The following is a 21,309-nucleotide window of genomic DNA, read 5'->3' on the forward strand; positions in this document are numbered from 1 at the left end:
ATACATTTGTGAATATTAGCCAAACAAAATACTCATTTTATTAAAAAATATAAAATATTTTTTAATAGGTTAGATGTAAAAAAACATAATTTATTTTAAATTTTTTAAAATGTAATCATTATATTTTTAAAAATGTTTTATTAAATAATTTATTTTATATTTATTTAAAATAAAAATATTATTAAATAAAATTAATATAAAAATATTAATTTAAAAATAAATAATTATTTTATTTAAATTTAAGATTCAATGAAAAATAATTTTTTTTTCTTAAACGGAAGAGAGTATGATTTTGGGGAGCGTTTATGAATTACGACAAGACTATAGTTGGGGAGTTGAACTGAACGCTGATGCCTCCAACCAACCGCACGAATCACTTACCTCCACGTGTACACCTCTTTCGAAGGACACAAACTTTTCACCTGACGTGGGATCTCCCACTTGGGCTATTCCCTCTCCACTCTCTTCTACAAATTGCTAGTCGTTCGATCACTCTTGTTGTCTTCGCTTCGCTTACGTCGTCGTTTCTCTCTTCCAATCGGTCCCGATCCCGGCCTGGTCTTCTACTTCCAGAAAAGAAGCCAAGCCAGCTTCAATTGGGAGCTTGAATTATATTTATTGGCAATGCAGAATTCTGAAAATTTTCTCCGAAATGATGCTTGAGATTGCCAGCTCGATCATCCTGCGACTCTTTGTCCTCCATGACTGATGATCAGGTCACTTAGATGACGGTGATCTCGCGGAAGCATGGCAATCATTCAGTTCCACAAGATACCTTGCTGGGATCAGTCGTTCGGAATTTATTGTTTCGTGTTTTAGATATTTGTTTTGGAGTTTGTTGCTTTGTACATTTTTTTTTTTGAGGCTGAAAGACTGAGAGTTTGGTCTTTAACTTCATTTTGAGCGTCACGATGTCGTCGAAGGTTGTGTATGAAGGCTGGATGGTTCGGTATGGCCGGCGAAAAATCGGCCGTTCGTTCATCCACATGAGATATTTCGTTCTCGAGCCCCGGCTGCTGGCTTATTACAAAAGAAAACCACAAGATAATCAGGTAATTTGATCATTTTCCTGATACTCTGTCTACTTTTTTGTTGGGCTGGGCTAGAAATTGATTTTTTATTTTTGCCCCTTTTTGGTCAAGTTCCGACTGAGGGTAAAGCTCCTGGGGCTCTGTTTTTCTTTTGGTTATTCTCAGCAAGGGGGAATGACAACTTCTTGGAGTTTTTTATTTGGTCTTTGAAAAATGTACAAGAAGATGCACTACATTTCCTTTTTCCTTTTAAATAAGAGCGTAGATGTAAATGTAAGCTTATATTTCGACTTTTACAAATTATGCTTTTAATTTCTTTTCTTTCATTTGTTATTCTCGGACGCGAGGAGGGGATGTTTTTGTAGAGTCTGTTAACTAAAATATCAATTAGAACAGTTTTGTTTTGTTTTATTAGGTTCCTATTAAAACAATGTTAATCGATGGCAACTGTAGAGTGGAGGATAGAGGCTTGAAGACCCATCATGGATATGTGAGTTCCTAAATGTTTTTAATTATTGCCTTTTATTTTGATTTTTTTTTATGCAGCAATGGGTACCGCTGGAATCCACTGCTCCTGAAATGATCAATGACATTCAACTACACTTGCTATATGTCAGAGTAATTTTGAAAGTAATTGTTGGCTTTGCAACCTGTCTGCTCTAGTGATATGTAGAGTTTAATGCTATTTGGGAAAAGGAATATTCTAAATGGCAACTAGTGCATTATAGGATTGGGAGGCACTGTACTCAACTGATATGCGTTGCATATGGCATGAAAGGACAATCCATCAAACACCAATTGTCAAGCAGTTTGGCAAAAATAAAGAGAAAAAAAAGATTTCAACATTATAAAGTTCTGATATGAGAAGTCTCTTTGACATGGTTGATTTTCTCCAGAATTGTAATTATTTCTATTTCGATCAAAAATAATCACTATAGTTGAGTATTTTAGCTGTATATGAGTGGAATTACTTCTCTATTGCATTTTTTATTTGCATACTGTGGCTTAGTTCTATTGTAGCCAGGTGCAGCAATTTATCTGATTATTAATCTTGTATATGCTTTATGCAAAATTTTACTGCTTACTGATATCAGCACCCATCTGTTGTAATCAGATATTGCATTTCACCTGTTGACGTGTGCAATTACCATTGTTTAGATAACCTCCTATGTCATGAGTCTAAATGACGTAAAAAATGTTTCTTGGTGTCTTTTTTTCCCCTTTTTATTTTTTAAATTTTAAATTTTTATTTTTTAGTAAGTGGTTTTAAGAGAGGAAATCAGGAAAGTAATGTTTTAGAATTTAATATTTTTCTTTCATTTTTGTAAAGTTGAACAACAATTTGACCACATGCTGTTTTAAGAGTGGCATATTCTGTGTTTTCTTAGTCCTCTTCGAACTTAAGTCCATTGAAGCTATTTTGAGACTTTGAGCTGCATTTTTACCACAATGTTTTTCTTTCTATCCCTTCACCTGTATTTATTTTCTTATTTGCAGATGGTTTATGTTTTGTCTGTTTACAACAAGAAAGAGAGACACCATCGAATTACAGTGAGTGTATTTGTTTCCCATGCATTTTACCAGCACATGTATATATATACTCTCATCATTTAATCTGTGTTGGTAAGATGGTCTAACTCAGTAGTATTTAAAATGTTAAGTTGGTGTGTATGTGAATATATTGTGATTAGTGCTGTGTGCATATTATTAGTTGGGTTCTTATTGCAGATGGCAGCATTTAACATACAAGAGGCACTAATGTGGAAGGAAAAAATTGAGTATGTGATTGATCAGGTATTTTATATCCATTTGTATCATTCATGTATGTATTATTAATTCTGATTAGACTTTATTTCCATATATTTGATTGAAAATTTAAAAACAATTTTTGTGATAAATTGATAAAAAGTTGGCTTAATATGTTGTTCTGTAAATTCACCTTGCTAGGTTTTGCTTTTCTGTTGTGTTGATTGATGCTATTGAACCCTGAATTTGTGCAGCATCAGGGAGCGCAGCCTTCAAATGGTAACAAATATATTCTCTTTGAGTACAAATCTGGGATGGATAATGGGAGAACAGCTTCTTCCTCTGACCATGAAAGCCAGTAAATACTTCTGGCATTGCTTTCTCTGCTTTCCTATTAAAGATGGCAATTGTTGCATTTTTTTGGGGTAGTTTTTACATTACAATGTTTGTTGTCCTATGTGGTGATCATTTAAATTATGTCCACTTTCATTCAGATTGTATTGTTTCATTTCAGAGTACATTCTTTGGAGAACCAAACTGTATAATGCTTTGAAATATAGTTGAAACACGATTAGTTTTCTTTATGAATTTTTGATTGCAGTGCCGGGAATTATTACCCCCTTTTAAGTTATTCTGTGTGATGCCAATGAAATCATGCATTTATTCTTACATGTTTGTAATGATCAATTTATTTTTTCTCCTCTCCTCAGTTTCAGTGCTCCAGAGGATGAAGAGGATCCTCATCCAAACTTGTTAAGGAGGACCACGATTGGAAATGGTTTAAATTTATATTCCTCTGGCTTTTTACTAACACTTACTTTGCTTAGGTAATGGCTTTTTTAAACTTTTTGTTTCTTGAGCTGCAGGTCCCCCGGAATCAGTTTTAGATTGGACAACAGAAGTAGACTCAGATTTGTCAAATCAGAATAATCACCAAGCATTCTCAAGAAAGCATTGGCGTCTTTTACAATGCCAAAATGGTAGGCTATGCATATTTTTATAATAGAGTATTATTGCCTGGGTGTCAGGACTGAATTAACCCACTGACAATTTGTGTGTTTCATTGAATGGCTATGTTGTAATGGTAGATACTAATAAATTGGTTTCCTTTTTGAAATTGGCAGGACTTCGCATTTTTGAAGAGCTTCTTGAAGTTGATTCCTTGTAAGAATTTTTTCTGTCTTGCTTTGTCTCAATGGGGTGGTGTTTTACAGTTCAAGGGATGTTTTGTGAATTGACGATTTATTTTTTATGCAGCCAAGGAGTTGTAGTAGGGCAATGAGGCTGTGTAGGTGTTGTGGAAGCAACATGCGAAGAAATTTTTGAGCTGGTGATGAGCATGGATGGAACGCGGTTGAGTAGGTGTCCACATGCTATTCTATTTATGCTGGGTGCTGTTGGTTTATGATTTCATGAAGGTTTTTTTGAAAATGATTTGAGAAAAATGACTGGATTGACACTAAGTTGTTTTTCTGATACTGTTTCTTGTATCAGTTCATTTTAGAACTTAATATTATACTATTCAGATTATAGACTTAGAGCATCTTAAGCCTTTTATATTTGCAAGCATGTTGACCCCCTTCTTGCTAATGAAATTGACTTTGTTTTTAAGAAAAAATAACTCAGATACACGCGTACAGCCTAAATTTTGTTACTATATCTTATAAAAATTCAGGTATACAAAAGCAATTGATTAATTTGGGTGGCAGTTATGATTGAGTTATTTGATTATTTGATTTGTATGTAGTTAGGCTTTAATTATATAATGTATAATACATGGTTAATTATCTACTTGCATGTTCATTTTTACTTTTTAACTGGACACCTTTGACTTATTAAAGCATGTTTGCTTACATTCATATCTGTGATCTATGTCCCTAAGCTCTCTGTTTTGGATGACTTAGAATTGCTCAGGCCTGAAAAGGCTTCTCATTACCTAATACTGGCAAAATGCTTTTGGGCACTATAGATGCTAATCATGCCATTATTGTTCTAATGAAGAGTTTTCAATGAGAACAAAAAGGTTTTTTTTTTACGTGCCAGACATGCGAAGCTGCAAAATTCTGGAAAATTTTTATACTGTGGAGGAGATATTCTCATATTGTTTGAATGCCTGCAGGTGGGATTGCACTTCTTTCTACAAGGCAGCTTAGTTGAGGAGGTGGATGGGCATACTGCAATACTTTATCATAGACTTCAGCTCGACTGGTTTCCAATGTGAAGTGTTTTAAATCTTATTAATTTATTTCTCTTTGTTCTCAATGCTATTTTCACTTGATGGGTTGTTGATAGAGTTCAATTACAAGAGCTTTGTACAATTAATGGAGTTGACCTCATTTAGTGAGATAAAGTTTGTTATTGCTGTTATTATTGTTGCTGCTTCTCTCAATGTATTTCACTGTGGCAGTGTGTTTCTTGGTACATTGTTCTACTCCCGGACAGTTAAACCTATATTTATACCTCCATATCCATTAAAATCTGAATGTTTATATATGAAAATATTGTTTAGAATTTAGGTATTATTAGCAGCTTTCCATTTACAAGTTAAAATTTTTTACTGTATCAACCTTAAGTGCTTGTGTTCATGGTTGACATTTAGGGTTTAAATCAACATGTATGGTGAATGTGAGGCTTTCATATTTGTAGTGTGCTCTAACATATACATTGTGGTAGCTTACTTTCCGCTTGTATCAAATCTTGATAAAACATGTCATATATAATCGCCCAGAAAGACGATGACTTCTACAGATAGAAGATTTTAATCCTTTAGAAGTCCCACTTAATTTCTAATGCTTATCCTTGTAGGTTTCTCTACCCATATGAACCTTTTCTATACCTCACACAATTTTTCCAAATTCATGCCATTGTAGGTTTGTGTGGCCCGTGATCTTTGCTATGTACGCTATTGCGCGAAAATGAATGATGATGGAAGTTATTGGTATGGTTACCTGCTCAGTCTAAAATATCCACCATCTGTTTCTTGTTTGAGAAGGTGACATTGATAATTCTTTTTGCAGTTGTTTTGTTTCGATCCCGGGAGGCATGAGAATTGTGGTCCACAGCCAGGGTGTGTTCGGGCCCATATTGAGAGTAAGACCAATCTGGTTAAAAGTAGTAAGACCAATCTGGTTAAAAGTTCAGCATAGTGGAATTCATTCAGATCTCAGGATGACATGGATACCATTGTCTCTCTCCCTGTTTTGGATAATGATACCATTGTTGGCTCAGTGTTGAATTTGCATTTTTTACTGCATATAAGTGCGTGAGATGTTTCAATGTTGAAGAGACGAAAGGGTGTCATACCCATTATTTACACTTTTCACAACTACTTCTGTCAGTTTGAAGCTTCTTCTTGAAAGAAGACTTTTTGCCTTTTAAATATGATTATTACTGGTATGCCCTTGAGAGTTCAAAAGGTTATATACGGATGCTTTTCTGATCTTTATCCTAGTTCAATGGAATCCTTCTTGTGTAAAATCACGAGTTGTGCAGATGCCAAGACTAGTGGATAAAGGGAAGAGGGTACTGCCTATAACTGGGTTGTATTGAATGCTAATGTTTTTGGACAGGTTTGCGTGAATGGTTTGCCCAACAGATGAAAGAAATGCTCCTTCTTCTGCTCATCATGCATCCTCCTTGGACAATTCTGCAAATAGAAATTCTGTCATGATGGATGAATACTCTGATGAAGATGAAGATTTTCAAATAGCAGAATCTGAACAAGAGGTTGAATATGTAGTCCCATATGTTTAATTTTGCCATTTGCTTATTAAATTCAAAGCTTGATTTTTTTCCCCAGGTATATGCAAGTGGGCTTGAGAATGATGTAAGAAAACAGGTGGTGTTTTACTATACATTTGTTTTTAGACATATTGTAATGATAAACATTAGTGATGTGAGGAAGGTAATCTAATCATAATATTTTCTTGAACCAAAGTCTTGGAAGAAGACCAGAACATAAATCGACTTGTCATGGTGTTTCGGGTAACCTCCGGCGTGATGATCGTGATAATGCTCGTGACTGCTGGAATATTTCTGATGGAAACAATTTCAGAGTACGAAGCAAGCATTTTTTCCATGACAAGTCAAAGGTATTCTATCATTTTTTATCATGTTCTATTCCTGAAACAAAATTATCACTGGGTTGACATTTTCTTTTATCTTCATGGTGAATCATAAAGATTCCTGCTGGGAAACACTCATGGATCTTGTTGCTGTTGATTGGTTCAAGGACACAAAAGAATGGACCACGTGGCTAGGCGTCAGGGATTTGCTGCACAAGTGAGTATGAGAAAAGCACTTCTTATTTTCAATTTTTTTTTTCCGGTGAATTGAAGGTTTAAACTGTTGAATGATCTATTGCATCTGTTTGATAATGGGTAAATAACAATAATCTTTCTGAGCTTTAAAGAAACATCTTTGGCACCTCTCTAGTTTGGAGTTTTATGGACGGAACTTCCGTTTCAATAAGTTTTGCTTGACAAAATGGCTAGAAGAAATTGCTGGCATGCCCATAAATCTGGCTACAAAAAGTATCACATAGTACCCGTTCTTCACAAACCCATATCTTCAATCTGCTGCCATCTTTTCCAAAACCCTCCTTTTCATCGTCTTCTGTTCATCCATTCCTTCAGAGATTGTGCCTTCTCGTCTTGTTTTCAAGCAAGAAAAGGAGACTGACGACTGTTCTTTTCACACAATGTGTAACTTATGTCAAGAGTATTGCAATCTCCTCCTATGTTGTTTAAGTTTTGCCATGCATTTGACGTTGCTAATTCTTATCTTTGGTTCTGTGGCTCTAAAGGCTACTAAATACAAAACAATAGGCTACATAATTATGCATACGGAAATTAATGATAGTTAAATAAAAGACAATAGTTGAATTATGGGTGATATTTGTTGCCTCTAAACAATCTAGATCTATTTTCTTAAATAAAGGTTGCGTATGGGACTCAATTGGGAGGAAGTTTCTTTGTTGTAACAGATCATGAATAAGTGATTTTAGTCTTAATTAACCTCAGTCTTCTGCTTCACTACAGCTTCCCAAATCAGAAATCAGAAAACTTAAACACATTTTTTTGAAGTAAAACCAAGAAATTGTTCTCCTATAAGTGAGTGCTTTAAAATTTCTTGTGTTCAACTCAGAGCAAGCTCTAACGATTAAGTGAAGAGAACAAGTTGGGGAAACTTTTTCTGTCATCTGGGAAATACGTGGAAATAATTTGAGAACTTTAGGAGGTCAAATTAGGACACAGTTTTGGAGATTTAGAAATTACACGTGAGGTCCTCATTTTTCCTTTTTGGATTCAGACAGAAGCTTGACAAGGTTATAATGCCAGCTTTTAGAAAGTAGAACAATCCATGTCAGCCCTCTTAGGTTAGCAGTCCATGTTCTACTTTTTTATTTCGAATCTCTGTAATTGGACTGATAAAAACGAAAGCCAATAATGAACATTATTTATTAAAGTAAATTAGAATTTTTTGATTTGTATGTTGTGTACCTGAGCTCTACCTATTTCTTGAAATCTGTATTATGATTCTTGTTAAAGAATATCTGTAGAACAATCATTTTACACTTTTCTGCATAAAAATAGCAACATATTGTACTCTTTCATTTCTTCTAGAAGAGAAGGTATATTTGCATTTTATAAACGTGTTACATTATAATAATTAGTTATTGATTTTCATTACTTTATAGGATTCTGTTATTTTGGTGTTTATGTAGGTTGCATCAGAAAAAGGACTTTTCTCTATAGTCATCAATCTTCAGGTGAGAGTCAACTTTAAACAAAGCATTTAGTTTTGAAAGTGTCTGAATGCATACTGTTTGATTTGCAGGTGCCTGGGTCAACACACTATAGCATGGTATTCTATTTTGTGACAAAGAGTTAGTTCCTGGATCCCTCTTGCAACGTTTTGTTGATGGTGATGATGAATTCCGAAATAGCAGATTCAAGCTCATCCCATCGGTCCCAAAGGTACTTGTTGACTTTTATCATTGGCATATTGGACATATTTCAGCTGTGTCATGCTGGTGTTGGTGATCTAACTCCTGGTGCTTTTAAAATTGTGTCCGTGCTTTGAGTTATTATCGTGTGTGTGTCAAAATTTTAAGCTATTAAGTAAATACCTATGAGTAGTTTTTACTATAATTTTTAACATACTCCTCAAAAGCCTGTTGGGCTTGAAGTATCCATAAAGCACAGGCCCACCATACCTTTGCTACATAATACTGAGTTATACATGCTACAAATGACACAGAAATTGTGAAGAAATAGATTACCACTTCAGAACACTGCAAATAAGATGAACAAAATGACTTGAATGTTGACCAAAAAACACACACACCACGAGCACAACAGTAGAGAACTAGATCCTCAAGAACATAGCAGGTTTGGCAACTTTTGAGGGATTTGCTCTCTGCCAAGACCTGACTGAAAAATTTCACGTCCCGTTGCTTCTCAACTTTTATCTTCATATGTACTACTCAACAACCTTTAACTGCTCCTTCCTGCCCCTAATTACTCCCTTCCTTTGCTCCTTCATTTTTCTATCCTTTTGTACTTATTAAACTTTTGGTTCCTTTGTTGGACGATCAACCCTGCCTGTTTGGCCTTTTGATGCTCGCTTATCTCTCCTGTTGCACATGTTGGTAGTAGCAATTGGTTGGGACCCATCAGATTCCCTTGACCTTACTTTTTAAAAGTATGTCTTTTTGTCTTCTGCATTTTTTCTATTAGTGTTTTTTTTTATGCTATTCTTAGAAACAAGTATGTTGACAATTGACCTGTGCATTGCACGGTGTATCCTAAAACTGCAGGACCTGCAAAAAATAACCAAATAATCTGCAAGCGTGGGACCCATTACATGACAGATTACAATTATTTATAAAAAAGGCATTTTAAAAAAACTAACACCACTAAAGCATGCAGCTCAATATCCATCAAATCCTATTAGAGAAGAGCCAAAATTAATGGAAAGGGGGTTCAAAATGAAAATTTGAGGGGCAGGCTTTGTAATTTTCTCCAACATATCATGTAATATTAACTAAATACAGAGTTTTCTTTTCTTTTCTTTTCTTTTTTTGGGTGTTAACTGCCCCTACAGTATACAACCCAACGCCATCCCTGAATCCTATCACTATTCATAAGCCTTTGGCTTCCTACAAAAATTACACAATGAGTGATGATTGATGATTTAACATTTCCCCATAATGTGTGAGCATGGAGACAATTTTTTTAATGCTTTTTTAAGTCATTAAAGTATTAAAGCAATCTATGTATAATATATTACGGGGACAATTAATTGTACTGTTTTATATGGAGTTCTTTTTCTGTATTTTAGGGTGGTGGACGGGTGGTTGAGTGATTCTAGTAGGTAGCTAAGTGAGATGAGGAAGCCTATTTCAAAAGCTAGTTATTGAGGTGGGAAAAACAACAACCTGGGTTTGATGCCAACTAATGGGTATCTTAGTGGGACAGGTAGCTCTACTCCAAAAGCTAGCTCTTGAGGTAGGGGAAGAACCAACCCACTTAAATACTCTATTGAGCATTCATATTATTCAGTGTAAGACTTGGTATCTCATACTACCAAGTGTCCATCAGATTTCCTATGGAGTTTAGCCATCTCATTATAGCAACATTCAAATTGATTCTAGAGAGCTATATCTAGCATGCCTGATTTATGTAACAGAATTGATTTTGCGTAGACTCTAGAGCTGAATTCTAAGTAACCAATGGAGTATATAAATGCCATTCCCAGTAGTTAGCAATGAATTAGTTTATTATGAAAAGAAATTCATTAGTTTTGCTATATGTAGATTTAGGATTACTGAATAATCATAATTCACTCTATTCATTCTGTTTACAGGGATATATACACTCTATAAGAGAGGGAACAATAATAAATTCTGAATTTCTAACCCCCAACTACGCTAATTACTAATTGCATGATATTTACATATATGAATATCTTAACACTATATAACTAGGTTTTGATTCCCCTTTGTCCTGTTGCATTTAATCTTTTATGGACTAATGCTCATATTCTGTCAACCTCTGTCTTTTAACAAAATGTAGGGCTCATGGATTGTGCGACAAAGTGTCGGGAGTACACCTTGTTTACTTGGAAAGGCAGTTGATATCAATTATATTCGTGGCTCCAAGTATTTAGAAGTAAAGTGTCTTTCAAATCTCTTCGCACTCACACTCACACTCTCTCGCATATATTTTCACATTGTGGGAAGTTTCCTTAAAAATGAACAGCGTTTCTTGTTTAATCATTGGTTAATCAATGGCTTTTTATTTGTAGATTGACGTTGATATTGGATCTTCTACTGTTGCTAATGGAGTTTTGGGGCTTGTAGTCGGTGTAATTACAACATTGGTGGTCGATATGGCATTTCTTGTACAGGTAAACTCTTTTGGGATGGTGAAATTATATACTAGTTCTGCATATCTAAACAAGTAATGGTGATTAAATAGGTGCGACTGGGCCTCAATTGGTCTCTTGTAACATTTATCCTTGACTTCACTTTGATGCTTTTCTTCTTTTTGCCAAATACCCAATTGTAGTTGAATAGACTTTTGTGGATCTAGTGTAGGATTCGCCATATATCGTTTGACTGCTAATCCATGATAAATATGTATGATTTTACTTTGTTTAAAAAAAGGGGGGGCTTCTGATAGTTCAGTAACAGCTCGAGCCCTGAAAACTACAAGATATTGAATCCTGCACTTTTCTTTGATACCGTGTAAAGTTTAATAGAGATGTGGTGAATGATCTAGGATGGTTTAAGACTTTTAAGGAACAATCAGCCCTAAGACTCTAGATTATGATAAAATTAAACTGTAGATAAAGAAAAACTCCAAATCGATTATGAGTTCTAATTAGATAGGCTTCCCATCAATATGGTGCCTATAGGGGAGAAATGCATGTATTGATGTGAGGCCTGGTTTGAAGAGGGAAATGGGATTGGGAAAAGAATTGATAGCTTGTCTTTTGGCATCCTTAGTTGCAGTTTGCTTAATTTTGGGTCTGACTGAATCTGTGGCTTTGGGTTTTAGATCCAACTCAATGGGTTTAAATGTTATAACATCCCCCCCCCCCCAAACAAAAAAAAGGGTGGATTTGTCTTAGAAGGATGGGTGGGATCATGAGTGTTGAAGTGAAGATTGCCCATGGTATACCTATACCAGCCGAGGGCTTGACAATTTCCACATCTTAGTTTTTTGACAGTTCATTTATATCCTTTAGTGACCTGTGCTGTGAAATGGTGACATATTTGTTCGTATTGGCAGGCAAATACTATAGATGAATTGCCAGAGCGGCTCATCGGTGCTGTTCGTATTTCACATTTGATGCTCTCGTCTGCCATGGTCCCCAAACTAGATTGTGATCACGAATGACCATAATTTTATTGCTCTTTATAGGAAATAATTTCTTTGTAGTTTGTTAAGTGCACATAACAATTTTTTTTAACTGGGATGTAGTTCCAGTGTTCTCTAATTGGGTTTTCCCATGGAATAGAAAGAGAAATTCTTCCCCCTTTCGTAGTTCATGTAAGTTGTAAGCTTCTTAGTTGTTTTTTTTTTTTTTGTAATTAATTTAGGCAGAACAGGTTGAGAATTCAGGTTAAAGTTCATTAATTAAATCATCATCTAGGATAAAGAAATGAATTTATTCATGTAACTGGTACCAAGATTTCCTCTAGTATAGTATACATTGATGGAGGGAATGATACTAACTAACTCGGCCTTTGATTGATATAATGAAAGAAAGTATCTAAAGCAGCCTCTGAACTCCTTGGAAACCCGTTCTGAAACATAGCACTGAGACTCTCAGCCCTACTCTTGATTTCTTTATCAGTCATCAACCTCTCTATTCCCTCCACTATGCCATCCTTTTTTACCATTTGTGAAAGATCATCAGAGATCATGTGCCCAACCTTCAGGTGGCCCACCACCAACTTGGCATCATGGTATTGGTCACCCCTAATGGGCCACACCAAAAATGGGACCCCACGTCCAATGGCTTCCACCGTGGAGTTCCAACCACAGTGTGTTAAGAATCCACCCGTTGATGGGTGACTCAGTATCAACAACTGTGGTGCCCATCCACATATTATCAGACCCCTTTTCCCGACTCTGCTATCCACCCCATGAGGAAAATAGCCTTCTTTTTCTTCTTCCTCTTTCTTCACCTGTGAACCGGGTTGTTTACTTGACCATGAGCGTGGACGTGGAGGGCCCGGTTTTCCTGAATTGGGTTGGATCACCCATATGAAGGGTCGGTCTGAAGACTCCAATGCTTCCGCTAATTGTGGGTATTCTTCCATTGTTGGGCCCACTTCACTTCCAAAGGATACATACAGAACTGACCCCCGCGGTTTTGAATCTAGCCACTGGATCACTTCGTCCTCCGACACATTGGACCTGCGGTTCGTTCGGACCAGCCGGTCGTGAATGAGTGAACCTGCGGATTTCCAATAATGCTCGGGCAGAAGCGGACCTACACCCCAAACCGGCTTTCCAGTTTGTTTCGCAATGTATTCAATGAATGGACGCTCCAGATCATCACACGTGTTGATCATCATCGCGTTCGTTTTTCTTGCATCTTCTAGCCACGGTGGTTGCTCACCGGGTTTAGGTGGTCCCTTCATCCGCGGTCCTGCTCTGACGTCTGGTGGTGGTCCGCCACCGTCTAGTGGTGGAGGGCCGTGAGGCCGTCGTTTGAGATCAGAGGAGGCCAGCGCAACATCATCTGGTAATCCGGGAAGCAAACGAATTTCGTCAGGTTTGAGATCTTCCGGGTGGGCTTTCCAAATGGCATATTCTAATGCGGCGGAGCAAGCACCGGAGGTAAAGAACGCTACCGTAGGCACCTGAAGTTTTTTAAAAGAATCCGACAACCAGTTCACCATGATGTCAAGGATAGCACAAACGGGTCGAGGTGGATTGGGGTTATGGGGTCCCACTGAGAGGAGCTTCTCAATCCCAAGAGCTAGCTGGGCGTGGAGCGTACGGTGTGCGTGAAGTGGGTGTGATTGTGATCCTGGTTCGGACGGAGGCAAGAGGGACGATGAGACTTCGTGGATTTGAACTAAAGGGTAGTCGCGGAAAGAGGCTGGTATGGAGGAGGTGAGGTCGGACGGAATGACGAGTGAAGCCATGAAATTTCTAGAAGCCAAGTGTTTGCATAGCTCCATGCAAGGAAAAAGATGACCTTGCCCGAAGAAGGGCACAACGAAAATCTCAGCTGACATGGTCTTATGACTTTCAAGTATAAACTTAACGTATACTTTGAAATCTCTATCCGGCTTCCAGATTTTATAGGAAGAAGAGGAAGGACGGAACCTTGGTGAGCAAGGAAATGTGATTGTGATTGCAGCACCTTGGTGGTTTCTGTTTTCTTGATACCATAAATGAGTTTGGTTAGACTTCGTGTGAATGGGGACTCGGCTTCTCTCCCTCCTCTGCCTCTCCTTTGAGGCAGCTTAGTGTTAGATTTAATTTTTTTTATTTCTTATTTATATTTTTAAAATAAAAAATATATAAAATTATAAATTTTTTTAATAAATATATTTATCAATCTGACAGTTCAGATTTAATATAGATGATCTAAAATTAATATTAAATTTTTTTACTAAATTTATTGTTCTGTTCAGAATATATTTAAAAAATAAATTTAAATTTTTAATATTAAATTTAAAACATCTATAATAAATATGAACTGTCAAATTAATTAGTATATTTATTAAAACTTTTTTATAATTTTTATATATTTTTTAATTTAAAAATATAAATAAAAAATAAAAATAAAATTATTAAATTTAGACCGTTCAGATTAAATTTAAAGATTTCAGATTTCCAGGCTTTTCTCAAAGGAGAGAGAAGCTGACTCCGTGTGAATGGTACGAAAGAGAAGAGGCAGAATAAATGATAGTGACCATTTATCACGAAAACGAGCACGGTTTTGTTCATGGGATTTACGAGAGGGAATGAGGTCGGTTCATTTTTATTGGTCGATCATGGACACTCCAGATACGTTACGTGTTTCTCTTGCCTTTTAATTACTCGTGCAACAAGAGCCTCCTGTCGCTAAATAACCTGCGAAACTCGGAACGTGGATGATGGGGCCATGCCACCAAAAGGCTCTCCGTGGTCCCTATGTTGGGCACTGGGCATCGTTCTTGGTTGTATTCGAACAATTCACACATGACAGGGGTAAGCAACGTTCCACTTGATTTACAGTCTGTATGTATTATGCTTTCCTTGGAGTTTCACGAAGCACTATGGTACACAAATCTGGTGTATTATATTTCGCAAATTTGTTGGATTATATCAGGCTTACCTGATGTACCATCTGCATCTCTATCTATTTTGTTCTTTTCGTGGCCTTTTATTTATGCATTCTTTATGGAAAATTGCAAAATTCTAGCTACAGTTTACGAGCAGCAATTCTTTCATATGGCTAAAAACTGAACATGAAAAATCCCTTTCTTTCCTACGATGATATGATAAGCAACAAAATATAAAAAATATTTTCTATCACCTCGTACAGATACCATATATTCTTCTTTTAATTTAATACATGTACCCTTCCTCCGAAAAAGAAAAGAGAGTCCATTTTATCATTTATTATAAAGCCAGATGCTTCTGAAAAGATCTTTCCCCTTCATAACATTCTGTATCCTAGTATAATCTCAAGACAACTACAGGAAATTGATCGGATTTCCAACTAAAATCTATTATTTTTTCTGTCAACCTGAAGTCGAACTATGCGAATATGCTAACCTTAAGTCATCTGCAAATACACCCACAACTTTCGAAAGAGGGGGCAAAAAAAAAAAAAAATCCCTATTATGCTATATCCCAGTTCAAGACAGACACTCCCATCACCATTCTTTTGAAATGCTGTCAAATGCCATGCCCCTTCTAGTTCTTTCATGACAGCAGTTAGAGAGCTTGGTCCAAAATTTACATTTGTTTTAAGCATAGACGTTTTAAGATTAACAACTTTGAATAGTATTATTTTAATACCATAATTGGAATGTCACATTTAAGAAACACGGACTAGGTTGAAATCTGCGCAATTGGGTTTATATTATGAATGCTTTCAAGTGTTTCACTTCTTGTAAGAGCTTTCAAATCAAAATCTACAACCTCCAGTCCAAGAAGGGGAATTTAAGACATGGCACAAGTATGCTCACACCTCGGGTTTGACCAGTTCCAAGTCCTGTACTTTTGATATGCGGTGAAACACATCGAGTAAATTAAAATCAGATTGTATGGTAGTTAAAAAGTGGTGTTTCAACCACCGGGCGCTTGGATTAACTAACTGTGAGGTTGGTCTTTTTTAAATAAAGGTGTTGAGTTCAAGCTCAGATATGCAAAAGGTATAATTTTTAAGAATTCTGACTAGACATTTTAATCAGGTATAGTACGCAGTAGATTAAAAAAGTTAATCTCAGTGGTTTCTTTTATCTTGTGCGTTTAATAGTATCCAACTTCATGTATTTGTCATATATCACCAAGCTTACGATACATCTTTGTCATGTATCATCAAGATTTTACTTTCCCTTGATGCCATGCTCAAATCTATTATCAGGTATCTAATTAAGGTCAAGATCACTATTGAAATTGATATATGAATTTTTAGTACACTAACGTGGTTGCATATAATGGATCACATTATAAGCACTCAAACTTGGTTGTCATATTACATAAAAACTCCTTGGACATAAAACACTTACCAAACGTAACCATACGCGATGAACACTGTGTTCTCCAAATGCAGTCGTTACACAATCCAAAGATTTTGCCAACAAATAGTGCACTACCGCGCATATACCCAGTTCAGTTAATGTAATCTTCCTCAAATATTTACCATCATATCCTGCTATGAGGAAATCTCTGGCTCTTCTGAAATTTCAATCTTGACTGGATCAAGTTCTTCATTTCTTCCGTTGTTGGAGAATACCATTATGATCTGAAACATTTGGAAATCACTACATCACCTTTGAGAAGCATCAAACGATTTTATAAAAGACATAAAGAACCGACCATAATATCTCCAATTGGCTCCTACAAGACTCCCAATATGGTCAATTAATATTTGAGAAAGTACTCAATAGTAACATATTATGAGGTGCTAACAAGCCATGAGAACTCAATTAAGGCATTTATAAACTAAAATTTTGAGCTTAGAAGAAAGATCAAATTGCAAAAGAATGATATGATTGAATAGCATCAATTTAAGCCAAGTCATTAAGGGGAGTTCTGTTAATGACATAACCAATATGACATTAGCTGAGTATTGGAATCAAGTACAACCAAAGCAAGGCAGATAATAGCAACAATCAGAACTCGGATCATTTGATTGATTGGGTCATGGAAGAAAAGGAATAACTGGTCTTTGTATTGTATTACCATTTGCAATCGCCAATTCACAAACATGCCTAATTAATTGAGATTACTCATTACTCCAACTAATAAACCCCTTCTATAAGGTTTTTAACTTTTTCCCCTTGTCCGTAACTACTGGTTGTTGTAGAAGAAAATGAGATGCAAACATAAAGAAACCAAATCCCATTTGTGTTAGTTTATGATCCATATTGGCCATATTATGTGCATATTGAATAATGCATGGCTTGACGATGAAGTTAAAGACTCACAAACTGATTATCCAATGTTTGTCTTGATGAGGCTGTGGGCAGGTTTTTGTTCACCAAAAAGATCAGAAAACCATTATGACATAACGAAATAATACATATTCTATGACGAAACGAGATTCCAAAATTGAATTGGATCTTACAAAATTCTTCCAGCATTCTGTTCGTGATGGTGTTGGGGCCTAGCTTTGAGATAAAATTTAACGCAAGGGATATGTGCTATCTTGTACCAATCTTCGCCTGTTTCTTTATTAGATCTTCTTTGCAACATCGGGCAATCCCCAATGGCCAAAGTCTTCAAATTGGTGAGGCTTTGAATACACATGGGAAGGGAAGTCAACTTTGGACAATCTTCGACAAGTAACATTTCAAGAGAAGTAAGGCCCGCCAACTCGTCAGGCAGTGATGAAAGATTTTGTAGGCTCTTTAACTTGAACTCCTGCAATTTGGTAAGGCATCGAATAGTTGTGGGAAGAGATAGCAACTTTGGGCAGTGGCCAACCTCTAAGGTCTGAAGAGATGTAAGGTTTCCCAATTCAGGTAAAGATGCCAAATTTGGGAATACACTTATCTTGAGATATTGCAGTGAAGAAATATGTCCTAAGGACTCTGGTAATACTGCCAGTTTAGTAGGAATAAAAGTTTTCCTGTCTCCATTTATGATGCCATAGGAAGTTATGACCAAACGTTGTAAGGATGTAAGGTGAATGATACCATTTGGCAATGCTACTAGTTCCGGACATCCTTTGATTTCTAAAGTTTCTAGCGAAGTAAGGTCTTCAAAACCTTCCCACAAAGATTTCAGTTTCTCGCAGGAATCAATCTTGATTGCTTTGAGAGGGCGTAGACCTTCTAACATTTGCTCTGGAAATGATTCAAGCTTAGAGAAGTAAGTGATGTGAAACTGCTCTAAATCACTGAGGCCTCTCAACATCGATTTTGGGATAGTGGTCAGTTCTTGGAAAGCGGAAACTTGAAGAAATCTAAGATTGTGGAGGTTGTAGATTGAGCTCAAAGACACTTCCTCGCAATCGATTAGAACTAGGTCTTTGACAGATGGAAGAATGGGCAAGGCCAACCTGGGACACCTAGAAATAAACATGCTCGAAAGGCATGGAAACATCTCTCCTACGTCGTCTTTACACAGATATTCCAAGTTTACTAGATCAGAAAGCTCAAGACTTTCAAGTGATGAGAAACCCTTTCCACTGTTACTGGTTTCATCGCGGATGTGCTTCACACGACACATACCAGATAATCTGAGGTACTTCAGAGACGGAAGTTTCCCCAATAGTGGAAGTTCTGAACAGTTATTGCAATTTACAAGGGTCATCGAAAACAAGTGTTTAAAACTAGGGTTACCCATCCATTGTGCAAGATGGGCACCTTTATATCCCTCTACATGCAAACTAGAGAGTTTTGCATGAGGTTCAAGGGCTTCAAGCATCTGCTCAATATTTTCTTGCATGTTTGATTCAAGGTTGGCACCCCATGACAATGATAACTCCTTCAGCTGCTTGCTTGCCAAATTTGCTTCTTTGGCATCTATCGCTCTTTTTACTCTCTCCAAGTGTTCTATAGTTAGATTATTTTTGAGGTTCAAGCAAACCAGTTCATTGATATGGAAGCCTTGGCCTCTGCCAACGATGTAGCGAGTTAAGATCCTTAGAGAAGTTAACTGACCAATGCCAGGGGGCATACAAGTCAATGAACTACACCCATCCAACATCAACTCTCGTAGACCTTTAAGTGAATTCATTTGTTTTGGCAACTTCTTTAGATTCCAACAATCACTCAAAATCAAAATTTGCAAATTCCATAAGCCGCAAATGGACTTGGGGAGTTTTTTTATCTGAGTGCCACTCAAGTTCAAATACCTTAGATGCTTCAAATTCCCTATTGAAGATGGCAATTCTGTTACCGTCTCACTGCCACTCTCATGAATTGCTCTCAAAGAGGTAGTTTTCATCAGTAGGGAGACAGATGAAACTGCATTTGATACATGTAGGCTGCTTCGTAAGGATTTGGGTATGTCTGACAAACCAAAATGAGATCTTTTAAGTCTATAGATTGGAGCAGAAAGATGGCGAGTGTTTCCATGCAAATCATTTGAGCTTATGTTGTCCAGAATGTGACATTCTTCTCTCATGATTGATTGGGCAAGATCATGAACTAGATCATGCATCTTGAAACTTGTTGTCATGCCAAATTCATCTGTCTGAATATCTTGGAAAAATGATCTCCAATACAATTCTTTCCACACCTCATTGCCCACGTCTTCTACATCCATTTTTCCACAGGGTGTTATGAACCCATTAGCCAGCCAAAGTTGAATCAGCAAACGCTTATTAATTTCTTTACCTTTGGGGAAAATGGCACAATAGGCAAAGCAAGGTCTTGCTTTGAATGGCAAGTTCCAATAGCTTAATCTCAAGGTAGCTAAGATGGAGTTTTCATCTTGTGGTAGACCCCAAAGTTTGCTATCCTTGACGTAGAGCCACTCACTCTCTTCCCTGGTGAAACATAAAAGGCCTCCCAATGCTTTCGCAGCAAGAGGCACACCACCACACTTTTTCACTATCTCCTTTCCTATGTCCGCAAGCTGTGCATGCGCTTCCCTGTCTGGTCCAAAGGCACGTTGCCTGAACAATTTCCAGCATTCATCAATGGATAAACCATATAGCTGATGAGAAGGTTGCGTTCCCACGATGGATGCTACCTTTGCTATCCGAGTAGTGACAAGAATGGAGGAACCTCTTGATCCACATGACAAGACATATTTCAACCTATCCCATTTCTCTTGGTCGTCATTCCACACATCATCCAAAACAATCAAGTATTTTTTTCCTTGAAGCGTCTCTTGAAGTTTTCTCTGCAGGGGATCTAAATCCAAAGATTCACAGCTATGACCAGTGGCTGATTCCATGATAGCTTTTAACATTCTCTTAACATCGAAATTCTGTGAAACACATACCCAAATCTTCAACTGAAAATGTTTTGTTATTTCTTCATCGTTGAAGACAAGTTGTGCCAGAGTTGTCTTTCCTAGTCCACCAATACCAACTATAGGATACACTGATACATCATCAAAACCAGAAGCCTGACCGACCAAAAAATCCACAATTCTTTTCTTATCTTCTTCTCTTCCATATACCTGAGGTTGAGTAATAATGGAACCAGTTTGACGCCATTCCATCACTTCAGTTTTCCTCTGGGTAACTGCCTCACACAAATGAAACTTGCGCTTTTCATCAGCAATTGCATCTAACAACACCCTTGTCTTTTTCATTTTCCTAGCAATTTTGTAGCGGAAAAGTACAATCATTGGATGAAATGAGGATAAGGAAGAATGTCTTACCTTGTTTGTTGATCTACAGTTTTTTCTTCTATACTGAAATCGAAGTCCTTCTGTTGCACACTCATCCAATATGTCATCCAGAATGTAAGCTGCATCTTTTAGCTTTTGCAGCCAATTTCTTATAGCCTTGTCAGTAAGTTGCTTTTCCTCGGCATCTTCAAGCACAGCCCAGATTGTTGAAAGTGTGCTACTGAGTCTGTTCATCTCTTGATTGACACCCAGAAACAAGCCAAGCTCATCTTGAATGAACTTGTTCAAAGTCCCAAGCACAACTTCCAGAATAGACTCAGCCATGTGCTCATGTGTTGGAGGAAATGATTGAATTTGGTTCTTCCATGTTTGCTTTAATAATAATCCTCTTGGCCTTGAGTTGGACTTCAAAGAGTCATGAAGATGATCTCTTTTCTTTGTTAGGGACAGGGTTCACGGGTTTGTGTTTGAATTTCTACCAACTGTCACCTCTCTAATTCGTTTTTTCATGATAGAATTCTATATAATTGACT

General features: G+C 36.8%; 2 protein-coding genes and 1 pseudogene across 4 annotated transcripts; 1 reads left to right on the forward strand and 2 right to left on the reverse strand.

Annotated features, from left to right (window-relative positions):
* Positions 1–476: 476 nt before the first annotated feature.
* LOC129322066 (protein ENHANCED DISEASE RESISTANCE 2-like) lies at positions 477–12,341 on the forward strand (annotated as a pseudogene).
* A 96-nt stretch (positions 12,342–12,437) lies between these two features.
* Positions 12,438–14,172, reverse strand: LOC129322101 (scopoletin glucosyltransferase-like). Its single transcript, XM_054968150.1, has one exon. It carries the CDS (start codon positions 14,038–14,040, stop codon positions 12,523–12,525), a length of 1,518 nt encoding a protein of 505 aa, XP_054824125.1. The 5' UTR covers positions 14,041–14,172; the 3' UTR covers positions 12,438–12,522.
* A 2,221-nt stretch (positions 14,173–16,393) lies between these two features.
* Positions 16,394–21,236, reverse strand: LOC129321796 (putative disease resistance protein RGA3). 3 transcript variants are annotated; one of them, XM_054967690.1, is made up of 3 exons: positions 20,480–21,236; positions 19,326–20,434; positions 16,394–16,766 (listed from the first exon to the last, which is right to left on the reverse strand). In XM_054967690.1, exons 1-3 carry the CDS (start codon positions 21,098–21,100, stop codon positions 16,760–16,762), a joined length of 1,737 nt encoding a protein of 578 aa, XP_054823665.1. In that variant the 5' UTR covers positions 21,101–21,236; the 3' UTR covers positions 16,394–16,759. The 3 variants fall into 3 exon arrangements, 2 of the variants coding, with proteins under 2 accessions (XP_054823665.1, XP_054823664.1); XR_008596103.1 differs by lacking the exons at positions 19,326–20,434; positions 20,480–21,236 and adding an exon at positions 17,452–19,310; XM_054967689.1 differs by lacking the exons at positions 19,326–20,434; positions 20,480–21,236 and adding an exon at positions 17,592–19,310.
* Between the last annotated feature and the right edge of the window lie 73 nt (positions 21,237–21,309).

Source organism: Prosopis cineraria, unplaced genomic scaffold, assembly GCF_029017545.1.
Source record: "Prosopis cineraria cultivar Desert tree isolate PC_DT_omini unplaced genomic scaffold, ASM2901754v1 PC10, whole genome shotgun sequence".
Taxonomy (NCBI): domain Eukaryota; kingdom Viridiplantae; phylum Streptophyta; class Magnoliopsida; order Fabales; family Fabaceae; genus Prosopis; species Prosopis cineraria.

Coding starts and splice junctions, on each gene's coding strand:
- LOC129321796 (XM_054967690.1), bottom strand. CDS start 21,100: ATGGCTGAGTCTATTCTGGAAGTTGTGCTTGGGACTTTGAACAAGTTC. Junction 20,435..20,479: donor GACTAGGAAAGACAACTCTG/GCACAACTTGTC, acceptor AAACATTTTCAG/TTGAAGATTTGGGTATGTGT.
- LOC129322101 (XM_054968150.1), bottom strand. CDS start 14,040: ATGTCAGCTGAGATTTTCGTTGTGCCCTTCTTCGGGCAAGGTCATCTT.